At 34.3% G+C, this 16517-nt stretch overlaps 1 protein-coding gene across 1 annotated transcript; it reads right to left on the bottom strand.

Moving 5' to 3' along the window:
• Positions 1 to 3552: 3552 nt before the first annotated feature.
• On the bottom strand, positions 3553 to 8007 carry LOC140766189 (protein DETOXIFICATION 16-like). Its single transcript, XM_073105651.1, has 8 exons — positions 7701 to 8007; positions 5474 to 6018; positions 5305 to 5391; positions 5070 to 5126; positions 4743 to 4981; positions 4540 to 4658; positions 4363 to 4449; positions 3553 to 3906 (listed from the first exon to the last, which is right to left on the bottom strand). The coding sequence occupies exons 1-8, from the start codon at positions 7950 to 7952 to the stop codon at positions 3847 to 3849; spliced, it is 1446 nt and encodes a 481-aa protein (XP_072961752.1). The 5' UTR covers positions 7953 to 8007; the 3' UTR covers positions 3553 to 3846.
• Positions 8008 to 16517: the final 8510 nt, after the last annotated feature.

Below are 16517 nucleotides of genomic sequence, written 5' to 3'. Positions count from 1 at the left end.
CACACCACCATTACTTCACCTCCACCTTACATAGCCGAGCTCCACCATATCCACCACTTGGGCACCATCTCGATGATCCATTCTAGTAGATCTACTGAACCCCCAAATAGTAACTGATTCCAACGGTCGGACCACTACTAAGCTCTTAAATTTAGTATTCGCAGATACTTTTGGGATCCCAAATATTTCTCGTAATCTAATTCTAAGTTCAGATTTGGGCTCTCCATAATTTTGTGAGTTGAAATGTATATTTAGTTTTGAATTACACTAACTTGCGGACCCGGAATCTATCAGAGATATCTATAGGGTTATGGGTAGGTGTGTAAATGAGTCAAGCATTAGTACTCAACTTGAAATTAATTTGAGCCTAATCATGTTATTCAGGCTTGGCTCAACTCAAGCAAACCTAAACTTGAGCTGAGCCAAACTAATCCTAAGCCGAGCCGGAGTTTATAATAAAGCCTATTTTAAAGCCGAACTCAAGTTGAGCTTAAAGATCTAATGGTGTATAGATATACTTATATATAATAAATATTAATAAAAAAATTGAGTCGAGTGTGAGCGAGCCGACTTGAGTTTAGGCTCGGCTCAAAATTCAATTTGAGCCCACAAATTTATTTAGGTTTAGCTTAGTCCAAGCAAAGCCATGTCAATCTGTTATCCAATTGCATGTGTGGCCTAGCTCCATGGACGGTAGGAAATCAACCTTCAGTCTTTGAGGTTGCAGTTGTCTGGGACATCCAAGAAAACAAGCTATTTGATTGTTGTTATCCTTTTGTCTTTATGCTAATCTGATTCATGATTCTCCTTTTTCTTTATATTGAGAATTGCCGGAATTGGTGCTGATGTAAATTTGGGCCTTTCTGTCATTTTGAACCTATAGTTTTACAAAAATGTGGCATGGAAAAAAGACTCTGTAGGTCTTGGAATATAGGTATCATTAAAGATTCATAATATAGAATTGAGCTAAATTCACTTTTTTTCAAAAGTAAGTCAAAGAAATCGATGGAACGCTGGCAAGTCAAGAACAAGATCGGAGATCGAGTGGTCCAAAAGGAAACCAAGTGAAATTGTCATCTTCCGATCCTTACCATGAGGAATATATTTGCTTCTCTTTCTCTTGTGAACTCCAGGTTCTTGGAGCATGCCATCCTATGGTTTCTCCATATTTTACAAGTTTTGATACGTGACTAACATCTAACCAAACAAAACTAGAAACTTTGCGTCCATTCCTGATATGATATAATACTGAGAGGAAATATAGAGTGCGAGAGAGCAAGGGAGAGGAAGGAGAGATGGAAAAGCCCTACAAAGTTATCAATAAGGAGGAGAGTGAGGTCTCATACAGAAATGTAGTTTATAAATTCTGTGAGATTTTGTTTGGACGGATGTTTAATTTAACCTAACAATACAATTGGAAGACATTCTGAGCAAGTTAAAAGTTCTTTGATCTGGAACAGAACGTCTCGAGCCCATATAAGCAGTGGAAACAAAAGTATACAAGGATTAAAATTACTAGCATAAGAGTCCCTTTATAATATGGTTAAAATTCATATGGAATCAGAGGAGAGTGTTGGTAGATAAATTCCTCATTCTTATCTCAAAAGTTTAGGTCATATACAAGTTTGAAGAAGTGTTTAATAGTAATTTCGAGTGTTAATTTGAATAAGATGGCTCTTCAAGCAAGGATTTTTAGTATGTGAATTTTTATGATCTTTCCAACTCAAAACAGTGTTCTGTTACATGAGGCTCCAGACAGCATGTTGAGAGGGCAAGATGCAGGCAATCTTACCCTCATAGCTTGAGAGACTATTTTTATGACAAATACATGACCGTATGGTGTGCATGATGGTAAGTCTTAATATCATACTAACACCTTCTTCTTTGCTCTAATGTTGATGTGCCCCATTTATTCACACTAATGAAAAATGGTGATGCTACGCCTCCGAGAGAGTTTCCTTTTCTTAATTTTTCTTCTCTAGTTAGTCTTGTGCTGACTGCTAATCTGCACTTAAGAAGAAGTTTCAAAGTTGTGGATGCTGTCTCATGATAGTTCATAGATCTCATGTATCTAAATTGGATGCTTGCTCTAAGATAGTTTTGATTGTTCATGCCTCACTCATCTCGCGCAACTTGATGAATGATTGTATATGTTTTTAAAAATTTCTGGAACTAAAACTACATGTTCTTTTCCATCAGTGGATGCAAGTAATGTTGTTGCGATGCCAAAATGAAAAGTTTAGCATATTTATATGAGCTAACAATGCTTATCTTGATATGTCTTGCTTCTTGCTATAATGGTTCATGTTTTTTGTTCCGTCAAAGCATTTTACTATTAAAGTTGACTGTTTTTTTATCTTTGAGGAAAACTGTTAGAGTTATGTTGTGTGAATAAAATTGTTTCCTTTGTTCTCGTTAGATGGGAATGGGTAGTGCTTTGGATACGTTGTGCGGCCAGGCCTTTGGAGCAAAACAATTCAATATGCTGGGTATTCATATGCAAAGGGCAATGCTAGTTCTTATGCTTGTAAGCATTCCGCTTGCCATTATTTGGGCCTGCACAGGCCAAATTCTTCTTTTATGCGGGCAAGATCCAGAGATTGCAAATGAAGTTGGAGTATATGCTTGATGGATGATCCCATCTCTTTTCGCATACGGTCTTTCTTCAGTGCCACGTTAGATTTCTGCAGACCCAAAATATCGTTTTCCCCGTAATGCTAAGTTCTGGGTTTACTGCACTGTTTCATATATTTGTCTGTTGGATATTGGTATACCAAGTAGGCCTTGGCAGCAAAGGTGCTGCCCTTGGAAATGGAATCTCTTATTGGATCAATGTGTTACTATTGGCACTTTATGTTAGACTATCAAATAATTGCAAGAAAGATGGTGGTGGTGGATAGCCATAGAGTAAGGTGGCTTGTGGAGAAAGATGGTGACTAAGATTTAGAAACTTTGGAGGGTCTATGGCTATAATCTACTAGTACGAAAATAAGGATATTCTAATGACTGAAATAGAAGATAAGAACGAGATAATAAAATAACTAAACTCAATGATCAAGTCCACCATATTTATCAACTCATGACCACTTCTATTTATAGAAGTAAAATCTTAGCAAATTAGATTTACATACAGATTATTCGCTTTATTTAAAACTTAAAATAATAAGTAAATCTAACTAAATAACTTAACTCGACTTGACTGACTTAACCCATGTTGTCTGAAAGTATCATACTAACCTTATTTAGTCACCAATTTGCTAATCACAAAACCTAACAGTTTTAATTTCTTTTCTAGGGATGTTGGGTTGTGTGTGTTGATTTGAACCCATCCCATATGTTATTATCGTAGGTAGGTAAGGGGTCGCTATGCTGAATTGTGTGTTTTTTGTAGGGTTCGCCTATAGTCTTTTGTCAATAAATAAATAAAAATCTAGTCTACTCAAATGCATAATTCTAATACATCCTTTCATTGTTAGACCTCGCGGAGCCTATGAACATGCCAAACCACAATCTAAATCATGATTAACAATAATTAATGAAGATTGCTACATCTTCCTGGTTTGATGCTCTCGCTAGGTTTAAGCATCAATTTCAAATGAGCTAATTAATGTTCAAAATCAGGGCCTTATGCTAATAAAATTACAATACTTCTAATTCCCCCTTCTTCTCAAAAGAAGGAAAACAAAAAAGCAAAGTTATAGTACTGCATGTCAAATACCAGTGTTGTGTATATTTGAAGATGATAAACTTTGACATACTTCTGCGACCAAAATGGCGAGCTTGAATTTAGTTTCTCCTTTTCATCATTCTATAAACTTTATTCAATGCCATTCAGTATTTGATACATCATATTACTATTTCTGTGGGGATTGTGGAGCTGAATACTCTATCCTCTGCCTTCCTTGCCTGGAAATAAATAGACCTTCATCAGATACAAGAAATTTGAATTTATACAAACAAAACAGATGGAAAATATGACAATTTTCACATTGCCATGTGTGCTATCCCTTTTAGCAACCTTCGCTACAATTGTTATGATCTAATTGAAAAATAAATGTTTCTTAGTGTAGAGCTCATATCATATGGTAACTTTCTTTAAGCTTTAGATAGCTGAGATAACCACATTTGAGATTCTTGGTAATGAATATTCTATAAACTTTGATGAAGCAAAGGTTAAAATATGGCAGCTTTCGAAGAAGCTCCTTCACCTTTTTGGTGAAAGCTTTTCAAAGCTAGTGAAATATATATCTACAAAGGGATGCAAAGTTTATCATCTATGGAACTGCTTGCGATTGTATAACAGAAAAGTAATTTAGTACAAGAAAATAGGAGCACGGGAGAGAATTCGTCAACGATTCTTACTTCTTTCTCCCAGTCAGTGCGTAGGGTAATAGCTAAATAAATCAACACTTGTGGAAAAATGCCACATATGATTCCTATCCAGAGGCCCTGTTCATCATCATACGTATTTGTCAGCTTGAGATCAACCCTATCATTAGCCAAAATTTTGAATCAAGAAGAAAATAGAAAGAAAAGCACCTTTCCTCCCAGATGAAAGACAAAAGCTAAAAGAATAGCTGAAGGAATCCCTGAAATATAAAATGCTCCAAGATTAACAAAAGCACCAATCTTTTGCCAACCACATCCCCTGGCAACTCCTGCATGTTCAAGAATTATCAAGTGTCTAGTCTATAATGATATAAGAATAAGAAACTGCTAATGAACTAGAGGATGTTGTTTACCTGAAAGAACACTTTGAATTCCATCAAAAATGTTGGATGTTGCAAGAATTGGCAACATAATCGCCACATATTTCACCACTTCCTCTTCATTGCTATATGCATATCCCCAGATACCACGCAGTAAAACCAGGGCCAAACCCACTACCAAACCTTCTGCAATGGCCAAGAATAATACTATACGTACAGCTAAACGAGCAGCTTGACCACGTCCGGCACCGAGTTCATTTGAGACACGAGTACTGTGAAAAGGAAAAAAGTTAAATAGAATTAAAGTTATTAAAGATGGTAGAAGGTAGAAGATTGTCAAGAAGATCTATATTAACTAACCTCACTGCAGCACCAAGACCAAAAGGAACCATGTAGACTGCTGAAGCTGTGTTAAGTCTGAGGAAATAAGAAGCTTTTATTTAATCACATAACATTGCTATATGTGCTAACTTAATAATGAAGCATTGGATGTGTTAAATTGGGAACCTAAGTACTGTTCTTATCATTGACAACATCCTTTAGAGTTTGTTTCCTCAAAGCAATAAAAGGGAAAAATTATAAGAGCTGCTCTCACATTATTGATAGCACCGATGTCTCTAATTTCGGATTTGGGAGAAGACCAGAAAGAAGCACTAGAAACTCGAACGACCACCACTCCAAGCTGTCCCAATCCATATGATACAGTTAGAATAGTAACTCAAAATACTTAATTGTTACTTAAATGGATATGCTATTTTTCTTACCAAACCATCAATGCCGATGGAACAGCTAATCTGGTGAAGTTGAGAATATCGTGCAAAGCCTCTTTTGAAAAGCCAGTCCAAGTTTTCTTGCAGTTATTTGATAGTCTAACATAAAGTGCCAATAGTAACACATTGATCCAATAAGAGATTCCATTTCCAAGTGCAGCACCTTTGCTGCCAAGGCCTAATTGGTATACCAATATCCAGCAGACAAGTATATGAAGCAATGCAGTAATCCCGGAGCTTAGCATTACTGGAAAAACGATATTTTGGGTCTGTAGGAACCTAACATGGCACTGAAGAAGACCATATGCGAAAAGAGATGGGATCATCCATCGAGCATATACTCCAGCTTCCATAGCAATCTCTGGATCTTGCCCACATAAAAGAAGAATTTGGCCCGTGCAGGCCCAAATAATGGCAAGCGGAATGCTTACAAGCATAAGGACTAGCATTGCCCTTTGCATATGGATACCAAGCATATAGAATTGTTTTGCTCCAAAGGCCTGGCCGCACAACGTATCCAAAGCGCTTCCCATTCCCATCTAACCACAGAACAAAATAAACAATTTTGTTCACACAACATAACTGTAACAGTTTTCCTCAAAGAGAAAAATCAGCCAACTTCAATTGTAAAATGCTTTGACAAAATAACAAAGAACATGAATCGTCATAGCAAGACATATCAAGATAAGGATCGTTAACTCATATTAATATGCTAAACTTTTCATTTTGGCATTGCAACGACATTAGTTGCATCCTCTGATGGAAAAGAACAAGTAGTCAGCATATGACTAACTAGAGAAGAAAAAAAAGAAGGGAAAACCTCCTCTGGCATAGCATCACTATTTTTCATTAGTCTAAATAAATGGGGAGGAAAGAAGAAGGTGGTTAGTATGATATTAGGACTTGCCACATGAACACTACATGGTCATGTATTTGTCATAGAGACAGTCCCTCTGCTCATGTATTTGTCATATAGGTTGCCTCTTCAACATGTTGTTTGGAACCTCATGCAGAATAACACACTGTCTTGAGTTGGCAAGGTAATAAAAATTCACCAATCAAGCTCCTTGCTCGAAGAGTTCTCTCATTCAAATTACTATTAAACACTGTCTTGAGTTGTCCGAATTACTACTAAACACTTCTTCAAACATGTATATGACCTAACTTTTGAGGTCAGAATGAGAATTTTATCTACAATTTGCAATAGTGTCCCTCTGATTCCATATGATTTTTAACCGTACTAGAAAAGGAATTATTGTACTAGTAATATTAATCTTGGTGTACTTTCCTTTCCACTCTTTACGTAGATTGGAGACTTACTGTTTCAGATCAAAGAACTTCAAACTTGCCCAAGATATCTTGCAATGCCATTGTTAATTTAAATTAGATACCAATCCAAACAGAATCTCACAGAATTTACCAATTGTATTCTGTATGACCTCACACCCTCCACCCCCAGCCCCCACCCTCCTATTGATAATTATGTAGGACTCCTTCCACTGTATCAGTAAATGAGCAAAACCAGAAAATGAGATCTGAACCTAATTGCCCAACTTCCATAGTCTTTTCAGGTAAAACTGTGTCCGGAGAGGTCAAGTACATATCTAGAAGTATGAAAACTAGGGTGGAGAACTCGTAGAATGGCATAATCCAGAACCTGGAGTTCACAAAAGAAAGACGTAGATATATTCCTAATGGTAAACTTCAGAAGACAACAATATCACTAGTTTTCTTCCGAATCACTTGATCTCCGATTTTGTTCTTGACTTGCAAGCATTCCACTGATATTTTTGACTTACAATCGAACGAAGTGAATTTAGCCCAATTCTATATTATACAACCAAGTGAAACCTTCATGATATCTAAACGACATTATAACTGTAGATGCATGGATCTATATTATAACTCCAGTACACCATTAGGAGGTTAGTAATGGCCTCATCAATCTCACATTTTTGTTTAAACTATAGATTCAAGACGACAGAAAGGCCCAATTTACATCAGCACCATTTCCGGCAATTCTCAATATAAAAAAAGGAGAATCATGAATCAGATTAGCATAAATACAAAAGGATAACAGTAATCAAATTGGTTGTCTTTTGGATGTCCCAACAAACTACCACCTCAAAGACTAAAATATTGATTTCCTACCGTCCATCGAGATAAGCCACACATGCTGTTGGATAACAGAGGAAATAAAGAGAGGAGAATCTAGACATACCAACAAGCTAAAACCAGTGACTCCAGCAAAGGAGCTGGCCATGGAAGCACCTGAGAGGGAAAGCTCCCCAAGGTGTCCAACAAACATGATTGATATCATCTGGATAATGTTCTGCAGGACGCTTCCTGCTATCAATGGCCCTGCTAACCAAAGCTGCTTCTTTACTTCTGCTAACAACTTCCCTTCTTCACTAGTACAAGAGCTTGTGAGAAGAGGAGACTCCATGCTTGGCTTCCCCATCTCTTCTCCCATTGCTACTTTTGAGGCTTTCAGCCCCTCTTCTCTCCCTCTCCAACTAGTTTCCAACTGGTGCTGGCTATTTATAGAGAAATTGGAACTCCTGCAAAATGGCCACTTTTGGCGAATATTTGACCAAAAGGTCTATTTCTTTAATGCTCATCAACATGCCTCTCTCTCTAACGCCGCCAAAAAAAGTTATTAAATTGTTTACCATCTTGCTTTGAATAACTTTTTTTTCAGTTTGTAATTCAATTTCTTATTTCATAATAACAGTAACATTATAATAGTATATTTTAGAGTATAAATAATCTTTATCAAAATTATATCTTATACCATACATTAATCTAATTATCAATTTATCTACTTTATATCAAATCAAAATATATTTATCATAATTTTATAGAAAATAAAAATTATTTTTATCGAGGGTGGTAGGTGGCATGCTTTATGCGAAATAAAGTGTTAAACTTATATGTGCTTTTATTATACTTTAAAATACTAATAAGTGAAGTGCTTTTTTTTCTCGAGGTAGTTGACGTGTTCAAAATAAATCCATTTAAATATTTTGTTTGTAGGATGAACTATTTTAATAAATAAATAAAATTTTGAGGATAGAAAGTAAAAAATTCAAGTTTAACAATAGCACGGATTTCTCGAAGAGTGGCAATTAACTTGTCATGATTTACGTCCTGTATTTTTTATATTGCTTAATGAAACCCTTTATTTTACTAAAATATTAGAAATCACACTCTCACTTTAGTTTTATTTTAATAAAAGTTCTTAGACCGCACTTCATTAAAGTTTTACCAAAAATAAGTGGGTTCTAGCTCTATGCTAGACCAAAGTTTACAAAGCTTGTTGCATAGTCGTTGTTCCGTCTACTAGTGAATCCGACAAGGATCAGAGATGGAGAGAGAGAAGATCTTTAATTTCATAGATAATGGAGTGGATCTGTTAGTTGGCAATCTCTACTTATCTACTAACCATCTTAACTGCAATTTGTGAATCGTTGAATATCTTAACCACGTTTTGCACATAGATCTTAAATAGCTTCCTTTCAGCCAAGTAGGATAACCAAGGATTCCTCGTAGAGCTAAGCCCTCCACGTACCATCATGCAACTATAGCTAATCTTCTTGCTTTTTCCATAGTTTTAGAAGGAGAGGGTTGAACATTGTAAAATAGAAGCCAATTACGAGCTTTCTAGATGCTCCAGAGAGCGAAGTTTAAAGCTAGATCCTCCAAAAGAACTAGCTGTTGGGATCCTCAAGAGTAATTCTAGTGCGGGAAGTAAGCCATTAGGCAATAATGTGTCAAAATAGCCTTGTTAGCATCTATTGTAAGAAGGTGGGACATTGAGTAACTAGGTGTCCAAAGAAAAAGAGGATCTCATTCGCTAATAAAACTAGCCATAGCCTAAATTGCATCTCTAAGAGCGAAGTTTAAAGCTAGGTCCTCCAAAAGAACTAGCTCAAGCCAAGGTCTTAGAGATGCAATTTAGGCTATGGCTAGGGTGTGGGTGGTCCAAGGAAGGTGTTGGTGGTGGTGGCTTGGACCAAAAGTGTCTAGATCGCCATCGATGAAAAACTTAGTTTCAAACTTTCATTTCCACCACATCTAGGAAAGATGACAATGGAGCCATTGTCAGGGAATGCTTCGGTGTCGCGTTGGTAGTGGAAACATTTTATAGAGATGGTAGGAGCTCTACTGCAGCCAAAAGTGGTGATTCAGTTGCGGTTTGGGCCAACACTTCCCCTCCCTCACTCTTTGGACTTTCATGCCATAGGGAGGTTGCAACTGCTATGGCTGATGTCATTGATGGTGCAGGGGGGTGGTGGGCAGCAAGTAGGACCTCTAGCAAGGCTTGGATCAAGTTCTTTATGGCGATTTGGATCTCCTTCGAAATTCTCCTTCAACTCGATCAAAAATTCTTTAAATATCATCTTTACCTACGCCGATGGTTGCCAAGGAAACCTCTATAAGGATGAAGATAAGTTATTGGTTCTCCATGGTCATGATCTCCCTTGGGTTAGCTTTGGATAATGTGTTCACCATCGTCTGAAGAATGTTGGCTCTAATATCTATATTTTGGACCAGATTTGGACCAATCTAAATGTAAGAAAATTATAAAAATTTATATGATTGTAGCATTAGAAATTAGGGTTTTAATGGTTTTTGTTTCATATAAATTAGAGGTCGAGATTAAAGATATAAATAAATTAGTGGATGAATATCAGAATGGGACAGATTGCTAAATATCTGATATTGTAGTGATCGTCAAAGGGTGGCGGAAGGCCAAGGTGGTGGTGGACAATCCTATAGTATGGTGGCTCATGGTGGAGGATGGTGGTTAGGGTTTGGGTGCTTGGAAGAGTTTTACGGTTACAATATACTCCTATGAAGATATAGTTGATCTAACAGATATAGTAAAATAGTAAATGTGATAATAACAGAATAATTAAACTCAATTATTTCTCAATGCTTGGATACATAGATGACTAACAAAGAAGCCCAGCCCTCTATATATAGAGATCAGGTATAATGAGTTATACTCGGATTAGCCCTAAAGGCTTATATGACTCATACTAGGACTTATCTTAAAATTAGCCTTAAAGGCTTATATGACTTAAACTAGGAGTTATCTTATAGGCTTTATATGACTTAATTAGACTTACTTTAGTGGTTTATGTAAGTATGAATCAATTTAAAGATAAATAGACTCGACTCAATCGACTTGACTAACTTAACCCACATAGTCGGATTGCAACAAAGTGATGATCAAATTTAATGAGGTACAAATAATTAGCTAACATCAGTAATTATGCTATATTAATTGTTTAATGCATGCTTTATATTAATAACAATTATAACAGATATACTAATTTAGTGGTATAACTAGTTACAAAAACTAACCCTTTAATATAATACAAAAGTATGATTATAAGAGAGGTAGTACACCAAAGGAACATAACATCTAAGGTTAATTTCCTTTATTAATAAGTTTTCAAGAACCCCTTTTACATTAAAAAAAAAAAAAGCTACTTAGGTTGATTTGCACTGAAGATTCTGTGCATTTTCATTTTAAGAGGTCTTTAGTATTTCCTTTATATATAGGGTCACCCATTTTCACTATTTCCTTTCTAAACAAATTTTCTCTTGAAATGACCGAGAGTTATTTGCACCAAAAACCCATTTGGTTTTCGATTTAGCGAGGTATGGTCATTTTTAATTTCCTTGCATTTAAGGCTTTTTCCTTATTTTTTCTTTCAATTGTGTTATTTAGTGTCTCATTAAATATTGACGGGACACTGTAAAAGAAAGTGAGAAATGACCCTGTACTATCCTCCTTTTCTTCATCTTTTACTTCATATGTTGCTGCTAATTCTTCTTCTTCTTCTTCTTCTTCTTCTTCTTTTGCTCCCTTTATAATCTCTTAGTCATTTTATATAATAAAATAAGAGATTCATAGGAGATAATTATGATATAAATTATGATTAGTTATGAAACACCCACCTTCAAAAATCACGCGTTCTTCATGTGAGAAAATCCACGTGACTCTCATATGACTTGTTAGTTTAATAATCTCACAAAGTATCTAAGATAGGTCTAAAATACCATAACAATCCAACCAAATAATCCAATTATAAATATCACAAACCTCAACAAGCCTCTAGGATTATATATCTATATGCAAACTTAAAATATAATAACTCTCATAGGGGCTAAAGTCCAACTAGAAAGAAAAAAATAAACAACTCTCATAAGAAAATGAATCCGCTACTTCTCGATATCCCCACCCTCCATGTTTAACTCTAAAATATTTTCACCAAAATGGCGATGAGCACATGGCGCAACAAGTATAATGCAATGGTAATCTATGAATAATGTATTACATGATAAATAAAATGCATGTCCATAAGTATTAATACATTAAGGTAAATATGTACAATAAACTTTTATTTACTCATAATACACATAAGTGCATAACATTATCATAACTCAACGTCTTAAAATCCACATAGCGACCATATCAATGATGTCATAATCCACATAGCAAATATAATATCAAGGGGGATTAGTCATCTAGCAAATATTATCGCCCATACATGCCTAGCGACGCTATATATAACCAATTGTTTATAGCCATTAGACTAAGACCCTAGTCGTAGGCTCATCATCATCATCAATATTATCACCGCTCTAGTAAATCATTGTACAAAACAGAATCATTACCTATAAGTTGAATCATCACATAGAGAAAAATCATCGCATATAGTGGGAAAGAGCTCACAACTCAATAGACGCCCTGACCCTACGTCCTTAAGTATTGCTAGAGCTATAACCTTACCTCTCAAATATTTTTCTACCATCATCCTAGACTAGTCTCTAAACAAGGCAATATAATCATTCGAATGCTCCACTAGCTAACGGCCTCAAGTATAGATCGCTAATATAATAATACTATATAATACACTCTACCTTTAACCCTAAGTTGAGTGGGTGAGAGGGGCACTGCCTAGTTGGGACTAAACTAATAATAATTTGTGCATGTAGTGTCATGCAGTGTCGTGTCTTATATTACCTTATTACATCATGATCATCAAGATAATATGTCTTAACTAAGCATGAAGTTTAACATGAATTACACGATTAATAATAAATAATGCATGGAAAAGTAGTTATTAATGACATAAAGAAATTAACATCAACAACAAGTATATTATTTAGACTAACATAGGATCTAACTTACTTGAAATATTTTCGAAATATGTCTCATTCTAGAAAGGTAGCTAACATAAATATAATAATTAAAAAAATAAAAGACTAATGGTTGGCCTATGGTTCACAAGTTGGGTTGGGCTCAAGGCCCAACCTTACACTACAATAATAGGGAAGTGGGCTATGAGCCCATCGCAACTTACTAAGCTAAAGGAGAAAGGAGGGTTGGCTACAAGTGTGGGCTGTTGCCCACCCCATAGCCCATCAACGGCTGGGTGAACCATAGATGGCTATGCGCATGGGCTACGACCCACCCACCCCGTAGCCTACCAAAAGCAAGCTGGATTGGGTGGGGGTGGGGGTTTGATCTAACCTAACCCCCACCCAGCTCTGTCTCCCTTTTAGAGAAGAAAATAGAGGGATGGATGGAGGTGCACATGCAGCCGGTGATTACTATCACTAGTAGCCAAGCCACTCCACTTCCCAAAATTGACGAGGTCGACTTGGGGTAGGGCACATCTAGACCGTCAGCCAAAGTGGTTGACAGTGAGAAGCATGGGACTCCATGGACGACAGCCATGGAGGCTCCCATCAAAGTGCAAAAAGGGGCTTAAAGCCCTCCACCCTAAGTACCCACCTCTTCCACGCAAGAGGTGAGTTGACCGAGGTTGATGAACGAGGCCACCACCGCTAGTGGTGGCCGTTACCGACCGAGAAACCCAGCGTTGGGAGGCGACATGGCATTGCCTCCCATGCACCCTGTGGCTACCCAAATTCGGTACCCACGGTAAGGGGCTGACGTGGGGAAACTTCTCAGATCGATGGATGGTCGACCTGAAGTTGCTGGTTGGCGAATTTCTCTAGCAAAGGTAAAAATAGTGAAACTATGATTTAACTATAATTTACTAAACAAAACTTAAATTAACTACAATGAGGGATTGGGGACTAACCTGCAGATCAGGCTAGGGTTTGGTTTGGTTCGCCGATGCTCCGGTGATTCGCGGTCCTCATCAAGTCCTTCGGTGGCACGAAATAGAGAAAAGAGAGAGAGAGAGAGGAAGGAATGAGGGGAAGAGAGGGAGAGATTGTGAAAACGAGGGGGAATAGGGTTTTATAGAGACGAGAGGGGAGGGGACGGAGTGGACTTTGTGCCTTTCTCTCCCAATAGCATGGCGCGTTCACTTAAATTTTTTTTTTATGTTGTGGGTGTTACAAGTTAAATAACCAAAAATATAACTCGGCATGATTATTATTTATTTCTATATCAATTCCAATGGTTAAATATATAAGAGATTATTTTTCCAAAACTACGTAGAATTATAATTTCGTAGTTTAGATATGAAATTCATAGTTTAAGTACAAATTTTAGTTCTGCATAGTTTCAAAAAAATATTTAAAAGATAATTATCTGATGTCCAAAAACTATAAAATTAATTAGATAAAATCTGTGACATCATAATCTAAAACTTTTATATTCATAGTCTCTTCAGATTCAAAATCTATCTACAGCTGAACGAAATATTTATAGTTCAAGTATGAAATTCTAATAGTATTAAAAAAATATTATAATTTTTTTGTGCAATATAGATTAAATTATCTCTTTTAAACTATTTATAATTAGTCTTACTGTATTAATTAAAGAGTAGTTAGAGAGATTTCTATAGGAAAAATATCTTTATTTAGTTACTTTCGTAAATATAATAATAACTTTCATTGATTTTTAAAAACTTTTGTTATTTCTTTTTACATTGCAAAATTTATATACTTTACCATTATAAATTCATATAAACAAATTAGAGATTGTTTAAATAAATAAAAACTCCTTAATCAATGTTTCGAAAATAGAACTTAATCTATATTACAAATAAATTACAATATATACTTAAAAAACTTTGAATTATATTAGAATTTCATACTTAAACTATAAATTTCATACTTAAATTATGAATTTCTCATTACGGTGTAGATAAATTTCAAATCTAAAGAAACTTCGAATAAAAAGTTCTAGATGGTGAAGTCAAAGATTTTATTCAATTGGTTTCATAATTTTTGGATTTCAGATGATTATCTTGTAAATATTTTTATAAAATTATACACAATTGAAATTTCGTAGTTTGAGTACAAAATTTCATACTTAAAACTACAAAATACTAAATCTACGTAATTTTAGCAAAATATTCAAAATATATGAATCTAACATCTAAAAAATATGAAACTAATTAGATAAAGTTCATGGCATCATGATTTAAAACTTTTGTATTTGGAGTTTCTCCATATTTAAAATTTATCTATAGCAAAACGAAGAATTAATAATTTCAATACGAATTCATCTTCTTTGTCTTGTATTTCATATGCTGCTGCTATTTATTATTATTATTTTTCTTCTTCTGCTCTTTGCTGTTCATTATTCTTCTATCTCTAAATCCTTTTTTTTCTATACAAATCTCTCTAATCGGTTTTAATTAATAAAATAAGAGATTAATTAGAGATAGTGATAAGATAATTAGAATTAGTTAAATAACCAAAAAAAATAACTCTACATGATGATTATTATTTTTTATATAAATTGTAATGGTGAAATATGTAAATTTTGTAGTGTATAGAAAAAACAACAAAATTTGTTATTATATTTGCGAAAGTTATTTGTTTCTATGTAAATTATAAGGATAGAGTATGTAAATTCTGTAATTTACAAAAAAAGAACAAAAATTGTTTAAAAAATAATAAAATTTGTTATTATATTTGTGAAAGTTATTAATATATTTTCTTCTTCTTCTTTTACATCTCTTTTTATGTTGCATTTCTTCTTCTTCTTCTTCTTCTTATCATTCTCTTGTTTTTAAGTCTCTAGTTACTATTTAATTAATAAAGTAAGAGACTAATCGGAGATGGTAATGAGATAATTATGATTAGTTAAATAGTAAAAATATGACTATATATGATTATTATTTGTTTCTATATAAATTATAACTATGAAGTATGTAAATAACAAAAAGCATGACTCTAAACGATTATTATTTATTTCTATGTATCTTATAATAGTAAAGTATGTAAATTCTACAATGTATATATAATATATAGAACAAACAATGAAATTCGTTATTATATTGGCAAAAGTTATTAATATGTTTTCTTCTTTTTCTTTTTCTTCTTCTGTTTATTCTTATTTTTTTCTTCTCTTTTGATGTTTCTTTTTCTTCTTCTTCTTCTATCCCTTAATTGTTCTCTCTTTTTTTTATACAAATATCTCTAATTACTCTTTAATTAATTAATAAAATAAGAGAATTTAATCTATGTTATAACTTTATACTTAAAAATTGTGACTTATCTCAGAATTTCATACTTGAACTATGAATTTCAAATTTAAACTATAAATTCTTCATTCTGCTCTAGATAGATTTTGAATCTGAAGAAACTCAAAATACAAAAGTTCTAGATTATGACGTCATGAATTTTAACCAATTAGTTTCATAATTTTTTGATGTCAGATAATTATCTTTTAAATATTTTTTTAAAATTATGTAGAACTAAAATTTTATAGTTTAAGTATGAAATTTATATTTAAACTATGAATTTTATATTTAAACTACAAAATTCTAATTATGTGTAGTTTTGAAAAAATATTTGAAAGATATTCATCTAGAATTTTAATATTCAGTTTTTTTTTTTAAAATTAATCCAATCAATCTTGCTAGCATAATAGAAAGAGTAGTGCCTTATCTCTCGGTTGAATCAAATTAGCCAAAGGTGTGCGTTCATAAGCCCATGCTAAAGTTTCAATCATTTCCTACCAATATCCAGTCTAGAAAATTAAGAACAAATTCTAGTAGTCTAAACAAGATGTCCAAATAGGAACATC

The sequence above is a fragment of the Typha angustifolia genome, chromosome 8, assembly GCF_048772165.1.
Source record: "Typha angustifolia cultivar Huaian chromosome 8, ASM4877216v1, whole genome shotgun sequence".
Lineage (NCBI taxonomy): Eukaryota > Viridiplantae > Streptophyta > Magnoliopsida > Poales > Typhaceae > Typha > Typha angustifolia.
The sequence above is the reverse complement of the archived record's forward strand: the minus strand, read 5'-3'. Positions and strand labels throughout refer to the sequence as shown.